We start from the raw sequence: 20,648 nt of genomic DNA, 5'->3' as shown, positions 1-20,648 counted from the left end.
AGAAGCAGGGCATCAAAGCTGCCTGCCCACAGAGAGAACAGAGCCCTCTGCGTGCCTTCACCACACAGCAGCCACCACAGGCAGATTCACAATTCACAAACCGTCCAATATGCAGAAAAGCTCTGTGTTCCAAAACTGTCATTCAGAAATGTTTCCCTTTTTTCGGAGTGCACTCCTGTTCAAAGCAGGGTAAGTTTAAGAGCATTTGTGAGGGTGGTCAGATGCTCACGGGTCTGTCATCTCTGACCTTAAACCTCGAAACTAGAAAATTAAAACAGAAAAAAAAAAAAAGCATCAAAGCCAACTTTCAGCTGGCGTGAAAGCAGATGGAGAGAAATGTATTAACTGAGTCACAACATTGTTTTACCTGCACCACACACCAATCTCTGCAGTGCATTTAATCCCTCTACCCACAGTTTCTCCGAAAGGAGGATATAAATTATTTTCCTTTGGTGAAAACGGCAAATCCCTGTCTGGATTCTGTTAAAAGGCTTAAAATGTCACTAAATGCCAAGGCTGAGACTCCTGCTAACACGCAGGTCTTTAAGACAAGATGTTAAAGCGTTGAAAGTTACCTGAAATTGATGAGGTTAATATTCTTATCGCAAACCAAGGCTTCTGAGAGAGGGGATATTGAAAATAGCCAGGTAACCCTTCCTATTAGAGGCTATCACGTGGATTAGCAGCATAAACACCAATTACATGTTTCATTGTTTATTGTCAGAGGTGGTTATGGGGGGGGGGGGGGGGGGGGAAGAGCTACCAGGCATAAATTAAAAGGATTGGGATGCTGAGTGGCGCATTTTGCAGAATAAAGTATCATAACTTGTATGTATTTCAGCAAAGATGACAAGAAAATGTCCTGGAAAATAAGTCAAAATGCCAAACGCTGAGCTGTAAATGAATAATTTGCCGTGAATATCCTTCTCTATCCCTTTACGGCCATATGAGATTCCAAACCACATTATTGGAGCATGGAAGGACCTGTCAGTGAAATTCGAAATAGAGGACAAAGAGCCGGCGTGCAAATAGGTTTTTTTTAGAAGCCATCCTCCGAGTTCCCTGCCAACGTGAATCAGAGGTAAAATACAGTGCATTAAGTCGACCTCTGAGGCAGCACACAGGAGGGAAGAGTGAGACATTCTGCTATCTATTAAGACTTGCGTTGTGTGTATATTGTGTTTTGAGAGAATTTTACTGATCCACAAAACCAGCAGGGGGGGATAAGAGTGAGTCCCTAAGACCATGTGGTAAGCAACTGCAGTGTGGAATCTCTGGCAAGTTGAAAGTTGCTGCGCCGTTGAGGAGAAAGTCCGCAGAAATCCTGCACGCCCGCTGATAACATGGTTGGATTAAGGATGTTTAAGGGAAGTGAAAATTATTCATTTGAGATGGATGAAAGCTGCACTTGTCAAGTCTACCAGTCATGCACTTTATACATTTCATTTCCACTAGCCAGCATGCATAATTTCCCCTCAATGCAAATTTCTACAGTGGAAACTGTGAGCATATTTAAAGCACTCCCTTAACACAATCTGTGACAAAGAAAATGGATAATCTCCACCGGACAGGGAACCAAAACAATGCAATTTTGTTAGTAGAGGGTGTGAGAATCCAATTCTGTGCAGGAAGATGAACTCATGAGAGAAAGCAAACAGATCAAAATAAAAATCCATGCAAATTATTTCATATGGAGCTCGTTCGCAGAGTTCAAGTCAAGCCTTGGCTTCAGTGTTGGTCTAGCAGGCCGTAGCTCAGTGTTGTGTGTACAGAGCATCTCACTCTACACAAATATTATGATCTCTCTGATGAGAATAAAATTTCCAGCCTGGATAGCCAATAAATTAGAAGCACGCTTCTAGTTTACTCATCAGAGCTAATGAGCCTGATAAAATTACCTCGAGGATCATAATTACAGGCTAGTGGCAGGGAGACGGCTTAACACACACACACGCAGCCTTTTCATCAAGTTCTTCTGAAATGATGCACAAGCAAGGACTCATTCGGAGTGAGATTTACCTTTATGATATTTGAAATGATTGCATTTGAGAAAGAGCGCAGGATTAGCATTATCTAAAGTGCTGAACAGCATTACCACCTTTCTCCAACTGATTTTACCACCCTTTCATAAAGATTAAGCACTTCATGGGTAATGGCATATTTTAATGAACGATGGCAGCCCGGACACGAGAGCTCACCTCAGAGGATTCCATTTCATCACACATTCACAGGATGAATTGTTTTACTTATGAATATTAATGTCCCTCTAATTTGAGGCTGTTGTTAATGCTTGTCGCTAGGAGCTTGGCAAATCAGGTCCCATTCCTGTTAAAACCATGTATTAGACACCCCCCTGACACTAAGCCCTCGCCTTTGATTCTTAATTGCAGAAGTGCAAGCATTTGCAGTAGATGGGGCGCAAAGCTTTAATTAACTCTAATATCGCACGTTCAGTCTCGACTGTCACCCGCATCACGCGTGGCATTTTGTACCAACATCATCCCCAACTCTGCTCAGCTAGAAAGATTGTGTTCCAAGTTCACAATCACAATTTCATGCATCTCAAAATGAGGAATGTGTCGTTTTTAAGTGGATGCGATATATTGATGCCACTGAATTCCTAATGCGCTCTTTAAAAAGCGTGCACAAACCTAGCTGTGATCGCTGCACAACTCCGACTCAAAGGAGATGATTTCTTCCTGAAAGCTCCAGTCATGAAAGCTTTGAACGTGGGATTGGGAGTCTGGGGATCTGTGTAAATCTGTGCAAAGTGAGCGTTTTTAAGTAACTTATACAACTCATAACACATACAGTCTTTGAAGGATTTATTAGAAAAACAGATTTCAACTTTTAAAATGATTATAAACAGGTTACGTACATAGGATGAACGAATACGGTTGCATTCCCTCACAAACACCACAAAAATTTCCATTTTCACACATGAGCGACTCCACATGTCACAGGGACGTTTTAATAGCTCAGGTATGCAGTCATTCTGATGCAGATATTAATTAAAAAAAACTAACGTTTAATTAAACCAGGTTTGCAGATAAAAAAACTCAATAGGACCTATAGTTTATAAGCCTTCCCCAGTTAAAGCTACTGCTCAACTTAATCCTCTTTCACATAACATTATTGCATCAGCACAGCTGAACATTTTGGCAGCATTTATGAAATTAGCAAAGAAATTAACTGTCTGTACTGTGGCAAATTGGATTTTCAAGTTTTTGAATGGAGAAGCACATACCCACGCTGCCCCCTACAGGCCAAACTGAGAAGAGTAGCACCTCAAGATGAGAGTTCACGCTTTAGGTGGAAAAGCCTAAGTGTTACATTTATTAAACAAAACACTAAATAAATATTGAAAATTAAAATCTTAATTGCTCAAATTCTTTTTAATGAATTGCATTAGTAATGAAAATACGTTCATCTTTCTGATAAAACTTACATTTCTTTTTTGAAGTGGTGAACTTTTGTGCCAATTGGGTCATAAAATGCACCTTTACAAATCAGAAAAACCTCCAAGTTGGGTCAGAGCATTTAGCACCAACATTTAATGTGACAATTATCGTGCGCTTTACTATTTAAACAATTTTGTGCAACATTGTGAAATAAGAGATTTCAGCTAAAAAAGTCGTAAATCCTTAAAACTGCATTTAATCATGGGGAACTGTTGCCTTTTTAAGAAACCATTTATATAACAATGAAGTGTAAAAAAACGTTTGAAATAGAAACAAAAAAAAGACTTTATTCAACTCTTCTTTTACTTCTTCGCCTGAACAGTTTGGAGAAGGACTTCCTCTTATTTTTGGTTTTCTTCACTCCTGCCCTCCCCCAAAACACAATGAATTAGAACATTAAGCTTGAAGGGGAATTTAGGAAAATAACGTACGTACCAAGATTTTGCATCATCTTATTCAACTGTTGATCTTCTTCCACTTCCCTAAAATGAACCAAACATTTAATATTAGTTTGGCTTTGATGCCAAATTAAAAATTCTATAAAGACAAAAAGACCTCAGTCTGTCCTCATCAAGACCCTCCACAATCGCATTTCTGTCATCAATGATCTCCATCAGTCGCTGCATCAGTGTCTTCTCCCTCCGTTTCTCGTCCCTGGACTTCAAATGATCTGTGACATTGCATGGAAATATCAAAGATTAAAAAAAGAAAACTCAAAAAAGAAAAAGAAAAATTTTCCCTCTCACCAGGTTTCTCCAGCAGCATGCGCAGTTCTTCCTCCACATTCGGCTGCTGCTCCTCCAGTTCCTGAGTCCTGGCTCTGAGATTTCAAAAAGCATCTCATTGGTCGCTAAAGTTACTAAATTTTGCTTTTTATTCTGGGAATTACTGAAACAGTGAATTGGTACTTGCATATATACAAGCTCTGATTCCTTCCTGATGTACATCTGCTTTCTTCGAATGAGGTTAAACCAGTCAACCATCAGGGGGTCCATCAGTATGTCCCCCTCTCCCTCTAAAAACATATACATGAGATCTGGAATTAGTCTAATTTATATGTCAGCGAGAATTAATAGAAATCATAAAATGCATATGGAAAAAAAATCTTGCTCCATTAGGCCCCAAAGTTTCTTTAAAATGTGTATTTTTATGCACTTTGGTTGTTAAACTCCACAAATATCTGAAATGTGTCTGACTTGTGTAAATGAAAATCCGCCTGAAGCTCAACATTTAGAAGGAAACATCTGAATAAAACTGCGGCTCGTTGCTCTCCAAATATCAAATCAGAAAATACAAGATCATTCATATATCTGTGTTTGCAATACTGAAACGTTTCAACAACTCCTGCTCAACTCCGCAACAATATTACCCGGAAACTAAGATGTTTAGTTTGAATGTAGGAGGATGGTTTCGAGATGAAAGACAGAAAAAAGAAAAAAAAGATGACAGATAAATCAACTTTTGGTTAAGGGTTCATTCTAGAACAGAACAGCAAAGTTAAAGCAAGGCTCAGACAAGTTTCAAATTAAAATTGCTCAACATCCTCTGCCTAGAACAGGATGTCAGGGCAGGTCTGCCTTGATTCAGTAATACCTGCAGTTGCGTCTGTTTGTGGAAAGAGAACGATTTTATGACCAACTTGGCAGCTTTCACCCAAAGCAACTGACAAATGAAGAAAAAAAAAAAAAAAAACTTGATCCGTTTGAGAATTTAAATACAATAAAATAAATTTTTCTTTTTTGTGCATTCCTTGTAAAAGTGAAATTGATATAAATGTCCACCATATTGTGAAAAATGAATTATTTATTCTCAGACCTACAACAATCGTGTTTTACTTTATGATGCATTTACATAAACTGCATTGGTAATTTCACCTCCCGATTCCTGAACTGATAGCTGATTTTACATGGAATGCCTGACGTTGCAATAAACAAACACCGATTTCATTGGAAATAAGCAAGTACAGTTAAAGGACTGGCAAAGGTCAGTAACGAAACCGGTGTTTAGCTGATATCCAACTGGTTTTGAAGGCGAAAATATTAATAAATGGGCATTAAACCATAATATACCATCGGTGCACACACACACACACACACACACACACACACACACACACACACACACACACACACACACGCAGTGTCACGCTGACCTTGAGGAAACCAATCAAGTCCTCTTCCTCCTTCGACCTGAGGAAGAGGAGCAGCGTCCCTGTGGGGTGACTGCGCCTCTCACCTCATTTGGTAGCAGGAACTAATAGAAATGGCTGGTATTTCTCTTCACACACAAACATGTAGCTCCCGGTGAGTTTGTGTGAGGCGACTCAGCAGGCCTCACAAAACAATTAAAGACCCACACCGATTAAATTGGTGTTTTTAACATGTTCCTGTGGGATTTCTTTTTTTTTCCATGATGGACAGAAAAGTATTTCTATATTAAAAATTTTTCAAACTGCAAAAGAGCAGTTTGAAAAAGCTTGTGGGTGTGACGTAGAAGCTACTACAGCAAGCCAGAAGCTTCTTGCTCTGCTCCATTCTGATGCATCCACTTGTAGACGGCTAGTTTTCCTCAGAACCTGATTCAAAACTGTTCAACTGGATAGCTCCGATATTGATAGCCATTTTTGTTGCACTGGTAATGTAAATCAAATCAAACTATACCAATATAAAATCATTTCAGAATTAAATAAATTGGTAATCTTGGAAAATAGCATTTGGATTGAGACACTGTATTTTTATTTTCCTTTAACATAAAAATGACCAAGTGTATCCCAGCGGACAACACTCATATAGAGACAGAAAAAATTATCAAACCATCATTCCAGTCCAATGAGCGAAAACACTTTGAATTTAGCAAAGACTTGTGACCATACAGTGCACTAGAATGTTCTAAGAATGTTCCCTTTGCATTATTTTGATGTGGATAAACAACAGTTGGCTAATCTTTTTGGAACAAAAATGTGAATGGATTTGCCTTTAATTCTTGTTTGTACACATATTTAATTTACACTATTATTTTCCGATAAATACAAAGACTCTGGAAAACCTCAGTCACACTGGTTGAAGTTTTGGCTAAAGATTTCCTGGATCGAAGTAGGTGAATTGGATCGTTCAAAACGAACTAATATCGACCATGAATCGGATCAGCCCCTACTGTTTATGAATCAAATCATTAAAATTAATCGTTACAACACTAATATCGATAAATGCATTTGAGAATAAATCTTGACTAAAAAAAATGATAAATGCAGAAAATGCACCTCCTTTTTTCTTCTCTACTACTTTCACTTTCTACATCTTCACTTGCATTCTTACTCCTGAACAATCTTCCCTGCATTGTTATTTTTTCAATGACATTTTCAAATATAAATTCATTTCTTTGCTGCACGTTTTCCTTTCTACCATTTCATTAGGTTTTATCTTAAACTATCACAACAGTGTTCAGAAAACGGTTTTTCTTGTCTTGTTACAAATTAACTAACCTCCAACTTCCATGAAATAGGCCTACTTGAATCTGAATGAGTTAAATGCCCCCGGACAACAAATCAGACATGATACATATGAGAATGATATGTATACGCTATTATAAAGACATATTATTCAAAATAAATAAAAGTTAACGTGTAATATAGCTGGCTTTTGTTTTTAACAACTGGTATATAAAAGTTTAGCAAATTTGAAACAATACAATAACACAAAAGACTGCTACCACAACACAAAGTACAAATGAAAATGTGTAAAAAAAAAAATAAATAAATAAATAAATAAAAAAAGACCTTTATTCACAGTAAAGGTTGACATTTAGAAAACTATGTCTCAGCTTTGAGGAGCTGATCAGGTTCCTTCTGTCAGTATTGATCTGCTCTGTTCTGGACAAGATTCTCACAGGTGTCTGTAAAAGTTGGTTGTGCCCGTTCTAGATGGAATTATTTTCCTGCAGACTGTACACTCTTCCTTTATATTATCAATAACAGGGAACTGGTTCCAGATTTTGCTTTATTTCCAGTGTGCAGTGTCATTTTCTCTCCTTTTGGGTTTTGTGTTGATGTAGTTTGCCGTAGTTGCACCTGTCGCTCTCTCCGTCTCCCTCACTCCAACCATGTGCCGCTACTGGGAATGTAACGATGCCCCTAGCCCGCTCTGAACGCAAAGCTCTAACCCCTGCACGCTCAGCGCAAACACTTATGTATTGACAAATTCGAGGTGAGGCTTGAAGACAAGAGAGGTTGAAAGAAAATACACAACTATCGTTTAGGGAAGTGACAAAATGAGCGGTTAAGGTGGAGACAGAGAGGGACGTAGATTTGTAGTGATAATAAGACACTTAAAAACCACAGAGATGGTAAAATGATGAGATAAAGGGCTGCCTGGTTCACAGTTTTAGCGGCATCAGCCTGCAGCTGCTTTTGAATAAGAGTTAAAGCTGTAAAGAGTCGCCACACAGCTGATCTTTCAGCCAATACGGTGAGTCCCCACCAGATTTTATACCGGCACACACATAAGAAGGAGTCACAGGAGAGACTTGTATGATTCAGAGCAGGGAAAGAAAAAAAAACTGAGGTTTTATGACATCTATGTGATTTAAGTTGCATCTGTGCTTTTAAATTTTGCAGGATGATTAACAATTAAAAGAATTTGCAAGCAAACCTGTAAAAAGAAATGGCAGCATGTGAAAGAGACATACCTTCTTCACACCTGCGCAGCTTCTTCTCCAACTCAACACCTTCCTTCTCCAAATGAGCCAAATTTGTCTCAATTTCCATCAGCTGCTTCTCAATCTGCTCCACTGGGATATGATAAGACTTCACCTAATGTTAAACAAAGAAAGAACTTCAAGTCCAGATCTAGAAAGTCGGACTTTGATCATCCTAATGTGCAGAAGGTCAACCATTTCCCCCCCAAAGCAATATAATAAAAGCATATTTGCAGAGCTGTGAATTAATCCCTTAAGAGACTTAATGGAGGGAACTTACAGAGGGTGACCTCATTTCAGTCCTGAAGGCGTTGGTGGGTGACAAATACTTTCCCTTTTTAGCAGCTAAGAGGTAGATAAAACAGGATTAGATGGTCCTTTCATTGCAGCTTTTCAAAAAAAAAAGGCATTGTCACATATGAATTACCTGATTTTTTCATTAGAATTAGAAAAAAAAACTTTAAAATCAAAAATACACAAAGCCAGGTACGTGCACTTTGGATTATTTAAAAACAGGTGGAAACCAACCTGACGGATTTCCAGAATTGGATGGAGCGGTCGCCAAAGAACTAATAGATTGCACTGCAGGAGATCTGAGTGAGGGTTTTACAGCCAAGTGGCTTCCATTTTTCAAGTCTGAAATACAAACAGGAAGTTTAAACTGGTAAGTTAGCAGATCTGTAGATGAGTGAGATGTAGGTGAATGCACCTCAACTTCAAGAACATCTGCTTTGATGCTGAAAGAATCCACCCTGGTGACTCACGCCGTTCATTAAATGCTGGGTTTGGAACTGCCAAGAGGCTTTTACTTCTACTTTTTGACTAAATTAGTCATTATGATGCTCTGAAATTTGGCAGAGCAAAATGAAGCATTTTGGTTCTAGTCAAAACAAATCTTTTGCTTTGCTTTTAATTGAGTAATTCTCCTTTGCCTTCCTTCAAAACCACATATTTGTTGGCTCAGAATTCAATGCCAAAGCTTATTTTTACCGCCTTATCTGTGCCTCTTGGATCAAAATGTTGAAACTGAAACTTTAGGTCTTATTGACCAATTTTAATCTTTCGACGAAGTCCAATCTATTTTCATGATTATGATTTTAATGCATCTGCCACTGGACTCTTGTCAGAACAGGCTATTGTCCCAAAGTCTACCGCAAACTTGAATATAATGGGTTTTTTTTTTTTAATTACTTTGACCTCTTGTGTTCCACTAAAGTAGAAAACTGTAGCATCTGTCCATGAATGACCCATATTTGAACTAAGATGAGATCCAACTACGGTGGCCCTGAGGTGGAAACCGGGCCAACAAATCACTGAAAGCAAAAACAGATCACCATATGTCGACAATTAAAGAAAGCAAAACAAATAAAAAAAAACTATTTTTGAAATCAAAACAAAAATTCCAGAAATCAAGACGCTTACAAAAAAATGAAACAAGTTCAATGTCCGCATACTACAGGTTTTATGGTAAGTACGAACCATAGCCAATATTTCATTTTGATTTCTTAATTTATTTTTTTTACCTGAAACGTTTTACAATTATTTTGTATCTTTTTTTTGGAATTGTGTTTTGGCTTGTGAAATTTTGATGTCTAAAGTGTACTATTTTTTTTTTTTTTTTTAGCATTTGTTTCACTTTCTTTAAAATGCTTTGTTGGTGTGATTTGCACTTCAGGGCCACGGTACAAAGCCTTTTAGACTCCAATCAAATTTCAAATCATCTGATAAGCTTTTAAGAATTACAAATTCAAGGCTTTGATTTGGAGGAAATTAAAAATACATGACGGATCTCAAAGAAACGCCAGCCAGTACGGTCTGCAGTTTGCATTCATTCATAGATGACAGCATGGCTTTAGTCTTTTCATGGCATAGAAACCTGATTTAATCCCAAATGAGATCTTCATAATTGTCGAAATATTCTGATAAACGTCACTGTTCTCCACTGAGAAGAATGACCCAATATCAGGATACAAAAGGCTGGTGGAAGGGGGGGGGGGGGTGTCTTTCATAGTCCAGCAGTTTTAAGTCACTACCCATAACTTTAACGCTAAGGCTTTAAACTAAACTGAAAATAGTTGATGTAATCCAAAGGAGCATCGTACCAAGACTCTCAGAGGGTGGCGGTTTCTGGGGACTGGCATCCCTGAGGCCTCCAGGTTCAAACAGTGCAAAGCACACTGCAGGTACAGCAGGTGTTTGAGCTGGGGGAGGCCTTGTTGCACTAATGGAGACGTCGCAGGGCGCCGTGGACATGAATTCATGTGCATGCTGCTCAGCAACAGCTTCAGGCAGAGAGTCTCTGAGGGGGTGGAAGCAAAAACAATCTCAACCCGTCTTCAAATATTTATCAGAGATCACATCGACAGACTGGAAGTACAGATCAGAGACTACCTCACCTCGGGAGTTGTAATGTTATGAAAGAAGAGGAAAAAGTTATCAGTGTTGATTAAAATGAGAAGAAGCTGGAGTTAGAGGGGGAAAGGTCAGGCCTGGCACTCCTTAGGGCTTGTTAAGATGGGAGACAGAGCAAGGGGCTGCACTCGGAGCCAGTCAACAATAACAGGGATGGAGGAAACTGGATGAGGCTTTGCTCTGGAGAGTGATGAGCTGAGAGGTCAGACATATTGAAATGCAGTTGAAAATGTGTCATTTGTCGTTTAGTTCTAGGTTGGTAAAGCTGAGACTATTTTACGAGTGAATATTAAAACGTTTACCTTAATTGTTCTTCAGTTTTGAGCCTCGGAGTTTGTCTCTCATGGCTGAGTAGATCTGTGGAGTGGAGGCAGAGAAAGACAAATGGTTCTTACCTTGAAGAAACCCGGCATTATACTTTAAATGCCCACTCCGATCATCTTTGATCTATTGTGAAAGCATTCCCAGAGGCATTATAATTATAAACCCTTTGTCGTTTAAGGAAATTCACCTCTGAACTTGAAGCATGAAGCTTGTGGCCCACTTAGCACATTACAGGCTCTTTTTGAAACTGCATTTTTTTCCTACTGATTCACAACTACATGAATAAAGAAATACTCAGGAATGTAATTAAGCATATTTTCTTAATTTATATTCCCCATCTTAAAAAATGCAACTACAAAAGTGGGTCTTTAAAAGTTTCAAATAACCAACATGTAATTAAATAAATTTAATGTAATGAATGTAATGGACTAAACTACAAATCTTTAAGATTTGTCTACACCTAGTGGTAAAGCTGGAGAATGCAGTCAAAAGGATAAGCAGGAAATGTTTCCTGTGCTTCTAGCATGCAGGGAAAACTGAAAGCTTGAGTGGAATTTCAGCTTTTTTAATTTGATGCATTCTCTTTAACATTTTAATGAGTGTCGACAAAAACGGAGCTCATTTCCAAGTCAGCAGGCCTTGAATTCTAAAAATGAATCTGTCCTGATTTTTGTTCACTATAAAAGACTCAATAATTGCGTGTCTGTCTCCGAACCCGCTGACAGGCGTTCACACACACATCCATCCCAGGAGAATGACAGTTCAATGAAAGTTCATTAGCGCGACAGAAATTTAAATGTCAGCTAACAGCACAAGGTGCATATATAGGGCAAAAAATGACAAAAGGTCTTTGTTTTCCTCAAATAAAAGGATGAGGGCATGCAGGGAAAATGGGGGGTGGGTTGGCTATGTGTCAAATTGGATCAAGAACAAGTCATAAGTGTCTAGCACAGCTTGCCTTTAGTGGATTTGTGTACAGCTGTTGGCCTGAAGTCGTCTCGGTTGATGACCTTCAGAACTGGAGGTTCCTTCTCTTTCCTGTTAATAGAAAGCCCTCCTGTTCCGTTTCCTGCTAAACGGGGGCCACATTTATCCCTTCTCTGACTATATATGTCAGCAAAATTTGGGTCTTCACCAAACCTTTAGATAAAAAAAATGAAACATAAGCGTTGCAGTGCCACACCCAGCAGGATGAGTAACCTCAAACAATTCCCACCGTGTCTCTGCAGATCGGACGGTGAATGGCCGTTTGTTGTTATTGTTGCGGTTTTCCTCTGCGAGTTTGCTTCCAGTTATCCTCGCTTCGCACTTTTCCGCATTCTGCTGGGTCTTTGGTTTGCCCGACGACTCGACAGATTTCCTCACATCTGTTGAAGTTTCTGGCTGAGGTGAAGTCTGGAAAAACCTCTGACGGGCCGCCTGCGTCTTCTGGGCCGAGGCCGTCCAGGATGAAGGGGGCGGAGCGGCACTGAAGGGTTTTGCCACGGCGGGAAGTGGGGCTGTCAGCACAGAGGGTGCGCTTGGCTTCAGCTGGACTGAACTGGCAATCTCAATTTTACCCCCATCTTCAGACGAGGATGTTTTTGAGCCGTCTTTGTGGGCATTGCAGACAAACGTGTCTGGATTCTTCCCGGGTTGGTAGCCTCCTACATGGAGCACACTGCCACACTCACTGCACCTGATGAAGATTTAAATTCATCCAGTTATTAATTAATAGAATCAACTTTAATTACGTTTACTCAAATAAATGACTTACTTGAAGCAGCTCCTGTGATAAAGCTTGCCTTCCACAAAGTGCCTTTGAACCAGGTGAACATGACTCTTACATTCCACACATTTGTTGGTTAGAGTCCCATTTTTGTTCTGGCTGCTAGCAAAAGCTACCTTCTGCAAAACAATAAACTATTACAGCAAGGACTAGAGTTATATTTTTAAAAAATCTTTAACTTTTGACCCCTAAATGAAAGGAGCACTAACCTGAGCAGCAGCCCTGCCCACCTTGGATGACGTCTGATCCGGCAGAGAAAAAGCTGAACAGTTCTCAGAGTCATTTTTTGATACAAAAGTTTTGGAAAGAACTGGCAGATTTTTCTTCTCCGACGGCTCCTCTTTGGAGCCCTCTGCTGGCCTTTTTACCCCTCCAACTAAAAGCAACAGAAATTCCAGGATTACAATGAGCAGCATTTTTATTTTTTTTTCTAAAGTTAAGTATTTAGCTGAAGGAGATACTCACCTGCAGTGCATCCTTTGAAGTAGTTGTAGTACTGAGAGACGTAGGTCAGAATGCTCAGCCTGTCTGGAATCCTTAAAGCTACCATGTCTTCTGCATCCAACAAAGCTGGGATGCCTAGCTTCTCTTCTGCAATCTGAAATGCCTAAAGAAACATTTTTAAATTCGGATTTTGCATGCAAAATATCTATGTAGCATAAAAGGGAAAATTAAAGTCCATTTGTTTTTAAATGAGTGCGCACCAGGCAAAGATAAGAAAAAGAGGATGAATAGGAGTCTGAATTTTTAGGGAAAAGATAGGTGGATTAGGAAATCTAAGAACATAGCTTCAACATGGTGATTAATACTAATTAAGCTAAAAATGCAGCATTAAAGTTCCTTTTGACACAACAAACTACCGGAACATCTTTGCTGCCTGGCTTGTAACCACCAGGAAGAAACTCAACACTAGTCATGAAAAATAGAGGGGTGTTAATTACAACTCGCTCACGTTTCAGCAGACAGAACATCCATAAGAGCAGCTCAAACTTTAACTTGATTAACCAGCTGGCCCCAAGCGGCCGCTCTTGTGTAACATTAAATAAGTGTATAACAGAGGTCTTCAAGTGGCAGATGACATTCAAAAGGGCTGGAAGAAGGCTCGTCTAAGCTCAGGTTCATCTCTGATGATCATATAGTGAAGTTCTCTGCAGAGGCCCAACTTCTAAAGAAATATTACCTTCTGCCTGCACAATAAATCGCTAATTTATCGTATCCGCCTGTGCTATATCACAAAAAACGGCACAAGTTGTGATAAACGGTTACCTTAAATGTTTGCACATAAGCTAAAACAATTTTATGGCAGCTTGAAGTATTTACCAAATCAAATAGAGCTCTATGTATTTGACTAACCTTTATGTTGGATGCCCGCCTACTACGCAGACGAGAGTCATTTGGAGTATAATTGTAGTTGACCTTTATTAAAGGAAATGACTGTTCACATATAATTAGGGTGGGGTTAGGGTTACAGTTAGGGTTGGGGTTAAAATGCATGCAGGAAATGCAGTAATGTGCATCTTTGCCTCAAATATTATGTGTGGCCAACACGAACGTCCAACAGTTTTTGAGCTAGATCATGCACAAATATGCGCAAATAACATCAGCCATTATTTAAAATAAAAAGGTTTCAGTGAAATAGAAATGACCTATTAGTTGATTTATGTATCGTATGTATGAATTTGATTTGCTTAATTGGCTGAATATCAAAGTTCTGGACTGCAGAAATGCAAGAAAGAAATATGATGTGCTGCCTGTGTAGTTATGTGTTCACTTAAAGTGTTTCTCACAGCACAACAAAAGGTTGAACAACTTCTTACCAGCCTGTTGTTCTCGAACACATCCTCCTTGTTCAGTGAGTCATAGTCTCTAAAAAGCACAAACATAATGATCAGGAGGAGGGGCAACATTTGGATGAAAACTCATTCAAGCGTTGACACATTAAAAACAAAAACTTCACTGTATTTTTTATTAATTCATACAATAACTTAAAGAGGGGGGGGGAAACATTGGAATATAAACCTAAAACCGTGTTTCTCTGAGGTGACTCACATCAGGTCGGGTCTGTACTTGTGGATGAGCGCGCAGAAAGCCAGTCCGTTCCTGAAGGAGGTCGTCATGTTGGTGATGGCCACATCTCTGTAGCCCTCACACTGCAGTTTACACCACAACTCCAGAGCTTTGATGGCAGCCATGCTCCACAGCAGCCGAGCAACAGGCGGGGAGCGTCTGCGCGGCGCAGGAGTCCGAGCAAAGCGGAGATGGACAAAGGAGGGAGTCTGCGCGAGCGCGCGCGGCCGGGGTCGAGTCCGTGAACTGCGCTGCGGCGGCGCAGCTGCGTCCGGTTTCCTCCAGTTACCTGCGGGCTCCAGGCTCGTTACACTAATTAACAGCGAGCGCTGGTTCGTCACCTCGACAACTGATTAAAACCCGCAGAAAACGTGAACTCTTTCTGCCAGGAATGATTCACGCACCTCCATGCGGATCATTTGAATGGAAATGTGGGCCAAATTCTTTCTGGAAAAGCGCAAAGCAGAGTGGGAAAAACCAGTGGACAAAGCTGGAGGGGGGCATGCAGATTGACAGAAAAATGTCTTTGTTGTCTGTATTAATTTGTATCAATTTAACTTTTTAATTACAAAAAAGTTATTTTAATGTAAATAATTGCATATCTGAGAAAAAGAATTCTCAGCTATGACACCTTTTAGTTTCCTATTTGTAACACTTGCACCATTTAATCTAAGGATGCATGATAAATTGGTGTCTTCAGATAACTGCACAAAAACTATATTGTCATCAATTAGCATGCATTTTCTGCCAATAGGTCTCGTACAGGCAGCTTATAGCTTGACCCATCAGCTTTGAAGCAAACTTCAACCTGTTGAGGGAGTGGAAGTGTTGAAATCTCAAAGACACACTTGCAGTATGTGTGTGTTTATGGGTTTAAAACACACAAAATCAGCATTAATCTGAAACTGTCAAAGTTGTTTTTGTTCACCTTTTGGCAGAGATTTATACGCCGGATGCCCTTCCTGACACAACCCTGTTTCATCCGGGCTGGGATTGGCACAGGGTCCCCTTGCAGCTACGTAGTTAGTGAAGGGTTTTGCCCAAGTCATCGCACCCCCTGGAAATCAAACTATGTCCCAGTCCTAAACTTAATACCTACAGACTTGTTGATATTTCCTCTAAGTGTTAGCTATGCTTTACCTTTGTATTTAAAATGTTAAAAATAAAAAATATGTATTCCTATTTATTCTACAAGTGTGTTAATAAAAGAAAAATGTGAGCTGATGTTCTTTTTTTTGTACAATTACTTAAAAAATTTATACTGATTTAGAAATACCAACATTTGATTATTTTTTCATGGTGCTTTAACTATAAATGTAGTATATTTGAATAGTTATTTACTACTTAATTAGTTTTGTCTGCCAGTCTGTTTGCTGTAACTTAATTTGAGTACCGGTAACTGATTTTTATATCTACTGGAATACTTTTGTTTTAAAGTAACACTAATGGAAAACAGATTTCCCTTTGGTAGCCATGGTGCTTTGATCATCTAAAAACATCACTTAAACAGTTAAATGGTTTATTACTTCCTTAAGAAAAAAAGAAAACATTTGTTAAGTGTAAAAAAATGTGGATCACTAAAAAAGTCTTCTTTGCATTTAAGAAATGAAACCCTACTTAAATTCGAAAAGAAAAGAAAAACATGCCACATTTGTATTTTAATATTTATAATCCAGCTACACTTGATAAAAATTCCCATTAATGTTATTTACAAAAACATTTCTGCCACTGTAAATGCAGAAACTTTACCATACTTCCTGAACGAGTGGATTTTATTATGACCAGAAGGGGGCAGTGTTTTAATTAAGACTCATTCAAGTCCACATAAATTGTCATTTTTTCCACAATGCTTGATCAGCTTAATCTAAAGGAAAAAAAACAATTTGTCCCCCACTTGTAACAAGAATTAGGAATTTTTTAAAAATATATTTCATTATATCACTTATAAACATTAAATTGATTTACAGTTTTAACAAATTATATTCATTTATAGTGTGTTGTTTTGATAAAATGACTTTCCATCCCTTTTATTCTTATATATGAAAATACTTTATGTATAAAAAAAGAAAATATTTATAAGTATTTATAATTTATTTTGCGTTTCCTTTCCATTGTTTCCCGTGAGGACGTGTGGCTGCATGCAGACATCCTGCCTGTGAGTCATTGTAACCCAGGAGTCTGGGGATGTCATCATTGAAATTATTTAGACTGTATCCTATTTTAGCTGTGCCCACAAGAAGGTCAATCGTTGTCATTTGTCACTCTTATCCGATGAAGTTCTTGCACAGGACGCTAAACATCAGTCAGGCTGAAAGATAACATCTGTTTGGAAAAAAAATACAACTTTTAAAAAACAGCACATAGAGTTTTTGCATGTGCGTAAACAGAAAAATGATTTTTTTTATGAATGGAAACAGAGGGTAAAAGTAAATTTTAGAGATTGGATTTTTCCTTTTATGAAGGAAAAGGTTGATGTGAGAAAGTTCAACCCTTGTGCTATCTTAGATGATCCCACCCTTACATTGACGTGTTCTCCCAACCATGACAAAGGTGGATAAAGGTGGAAAGATTTCATGTAATCCATGGACACCAGTGAAAAACACAAATCATTGAAGAAAAAAGGTTCAGAGCACTGTCTAGTGGGTCTAGATGACCCCACTCCCAATGGTATAGTGCCTAGGATAGCACAAGGGTTTAGCGTATGCTTTGTCTTATCCCCCTCCAAGAACATTTTATCATTTTTGGTGAAAACAGGAAGAAGGAACATGATCAGTCACTGAACATGGCGTCAGTTTCCTGCGTTTGTGACTGTAAGTCACCTCCTGACATGTTTACGGTGCTGTTGATCTCGGCCTTGTGCTCTCTGGCTTTAGCCCTCAGCTTGGCGATGCTGCAAGAGCGGAGCTCCTCTGAGCTCAGCCTCTCCCGGCCCTCCGGCCTCTCCCACTTCCCAAGCCTCCGGGTCACCGGCTGCTTGCGCACGCTCAGCACTGCAGCAGGAGCTTCAGTCCATGGGTAGCCAAGTCCTTCCTGTTGTCTCTCCCAGCTCTCCCTGTCCCACTTTTCAGTCTGTTTTAAAGTTGAGGGAGCTTCATCCTGGTCTCTTTTCAGTGGGTGACGCTCCAGCTGTCCCTGCAGTTTCAGCTGCCGCCTCATTTTGGCGCGACGGTTTTGAAACCAAACCTCAAAGGAAGTAATGGACATAGACATTAGTCAAAGAGAGACTGAAGATACATTAGAATCTTTCTTAAATATTGTAAAGACATATGGAGTTTCCTTGAGTTAAAGTTTTAATGTTCAAGCATTAAAAATAACTAAAAGTGTCACTGGATAACAACACAGAAGAGAAGGCGCTATTTTTTTTATCATAAATAGTGTTTCGCTTTTATTAAAACTAATCTCCAGTCTAATGTATTTCTATTACCATGTAAGTTAATTTCAAGTACTAGTACAATCAAATCTATTATTTTTGATTGGTTTACACATTCAAACACAATAAGCCAATTCAAGTTTACTTTGATTACAAAGCTTTCTTGTGCTTAATTATTGTTCTGAAAATGTAAAATACCTTTACTAGTTTTAGAAAACTTTTTATTTTATTTTATTTTGTGTTTTTCAAATTTTAAATAAAGGTTTTGCCATTTTGAAAAACGTGTTTTCCTTAAAGGTTGCTTGTTTTTTCTGGTTGGGATTGCATTGTTTCTGGTTTTAAGCAGTTTATATACATATTTATAGTTTTGTTATGTTTTTTGTTAACCTTAATGTAACATTAAGCAAAAAAAGAACACTTGACCAATAGGTACAGACACAAATTACATGTGCAAGGCGTCATGATAAACCAATACAGAAAATATGACGTAAAAAAGAAAAATAATACAATAGGCATTTAGAGCACAAATGCTTTGATGAGTGCGGCAGTCTAGTTCAGTATATAATAGGAAAGGTTCCCAGGTCTTAATAAAGACATTTTCACTGGGATGCAGTTGACAAGTCAAATAATTGAGGGAGACACAGTTTAGTAAAACTTAAATGGAGTTGTGGTACAAACATTTTTTTTGGAAACTGAAAAAGGGAAATAAAAACTACAGTTTACAAAAAGCCTTTTTTAAAACTTTGGAAAATGTTTATATTTTTGGAGAAATTCTGCCTTTTAAAATGCGTAATTGTGTTTTTTCTTTCTTTCTTTGTATCACTAAAGTCTATACATGTGTACAGACACGTTGGCTCCCCATAGGCGGATCACGTGGGGCTGCAGAGCAGCATTTGCAATCTTTGACCCAGCAAGCAGGCGTTCAGCGTGGCAGTTACCTGCACCCTGGCCTCGATCAGATCCAGTCGGAGGGCCAGGGCCTCTCTCATAAAGATGTCCGGGTAGTGGGTGGTCTCGAACGCCTTCTCCAGCTCCTCCAGCTGCCAGCTGCTGTAGTTGGCTCGTGCACGCCGCTGCTTCACTGGCCTCTGTTCATCTGGAGAGCGTAGCACAAGCACCAATTAGACAGTCGCTAATGGGTGACAGGGAACTAATGGCTCTTGACTGGATAATTACCACAGCGATCATTAGACCTATTTTTAACACGGCTTGATAATTGATTGTTAGTTACAAGCTGTTGGTCTTGTGTAAACATTTGCACTTCACTCAGATTGCCTCAAAAACTACCAACAAGCCCAATACCACATAATCAGTCCCTTTCAGACCCACAATATTTGGGGTCTAAACGTACCAGTTCTTCCTGTTAGAGGCCTTATCCGAGCTGACTGTGAGGCCAACAGCAGAGCTTCCTTGCACGGCTCTGGATGCAGATATGTCCTCAGGGAGTTGTAGCTGATAAAAGGCCCCGGGATCAAGATTTGAGCCGGAGAGGTCAGTCTGGGTGGAAATGCGGGGAAAAAGTGAGGTGCAGGTGAGTGAAAAACTGCAGGGAGAAAAGCAGAAACCAGTTGCCCTGGGCTGAACATGTCCACAGGATGAAGAATCCAGGATTTGGTATCAGTCCTCTGAAATAAGCCAGGATGACCTCCGATGAGGTAAAATCCCAAAGCAGTTGTGATGCTTCTCTTTTGGCTGTTGGAGCTGTGGCTCGATGCTGAGGAGCTCAGGTAGAAAGTGTTACCTGGAAAGGTATGCCTTTAAAGTGGTGGAGGTGGTCTCACCTAAGACCTCCCCCCTTCAGTCACATGACACTCAAACCATTTTGATCCTGAAACTGAAGCAAACATCCAACCTATTATTCATCTCTAAGTTGGCATTGCACCATCCGTTTTCACAGATGACTCTCCATAGACAAACATCTGAATGCTTTTCCTCTCCATTACAGGGACAAGTTGCAACACCTTTTTTTTTTCTCCTGAACTGTCAGTGAGTGAGACTAATGGCAGCTTGAACTCTTACCTGTCCAGTTTTACGCCTGTCAGGTATTGCAGGAACAAATCGCTGCAACAGGGATGTGATGAAAAACAGACGTGCGGTTCTGTGGGATGAGAGCAAACAGAAAGGCAGCAGACCCCGAACAGCAGGTCTTAGGACAAACAAGCCACTGGAAGTTTATTTGCTGTCTTCAGCTAAAAAGCAAATGTTTCTAAGGAGTTGATTTAAATGTGTTGTTTTGAAGGTAGTAAATTTATTTTTAAATGTACACAAACTTTTTTTGTTGTAAATTTTGCTTTAAAAGTTGAATTTAGCTCAATAACGTTTGAAATAATAAAAATAAAATCCCTTCATTCTTTAGAATGTGTTGTTTTTGTCATGACTTAAAGACGAGCAAATGTTTTAAACTTAAAATTGAGAAAACAATTAATTTTTTATGCTTTTAATTGGTTTTCCGTGCATAGAGACTTAACTCTTTTATCAAACATTGTGAAGGAACCAATGTTGGTGCAATCAGATGTTTGTTTACATTACAGAAATACTTCCTTAATGTCTGTGA

General features: G+C 39.1%; 2 protein-coding genes across 2 annotated transcripts; both read right to left on the bottom strand.

The window, feature by feature from the left end:
• Positions 1-2,808: 2,808 nt before the first annotated feature.
• micall2 (MICAL like 2) lies at positions 2,809-15,067 on the bottom strand. Its single transcript, XM_011477997.3, has 17 exons — positions 14,707-15,067; positions 14,475-14,523; positions 13,123-13,264; positions 12,867-13,033; positions 12,646-12,776; positions 12,106-12,567; positions 11,848-12,029; positions 10,868-10,922; positions 10,256-10,452; positions 8,682-8,789; positions 8,434-8,498; positions 8,145-8,268; positions 4,374-4,476; positions 4,208-4,281; positions 4,017-4,131; positions 3,897-3,943; positions 2,809-3,824 (listed from the first exon to the last, which is right to left on the bottom strand). Exons 1-17 carry the CDS (start codon positions 14,847-14,849, stop codon positions 3,748-3,750), a joined length of 2,241 nt encoding a protein of 746 aa, XP_011476299.1. The 5' UTR covers positions 14,850-15,067; the 3' UTR covers positions 2,809-3,747.
• A 1,322-nt stretch (positions 15,068-16,389) lies between these two features.
• LOC101175569 (visual system homeobox 2-like) lies at positions 16,390-20,008 on the bottom strand. The gene is made up of 3 exons (XM_004071585.4): positions 19,446-20,008; positions 19,033-19,190; positions 16,390-17,907 (listed from the first exon to the last, which is right to left on the bottom strand). The coding sequence occupies exons 1-3, from the start codon at positions 19,678-19,680 to the stop codon at positions 17,494-17,496; spliced, it is 807 nt and encodes a 268-aa protein (XP_004071633.1). The 5' UTR covers positions 19,681-20,008; the 3' UTR covers positions 16,390-17,493.
• Positions 20,009-20,648: the final 640 nt, after the last annotated feature.

Source organism: Oryzias latipes, chromosome 8 (assembly GCF_002234675.1).
Source record: "Oryzias latipes chromosome 8, ASM223467v1".
NCBI classification, from domain to species: domain Eukaryota; kingdom Metazoa; phylum Chordata; class Actinopteri; order Beloniformes; family Adrianichthyidae; genus Oryzias; species Oryzias latipes.
This window is presented reverse-complemented; position numbering and strand designations above follow the sequence as displayed.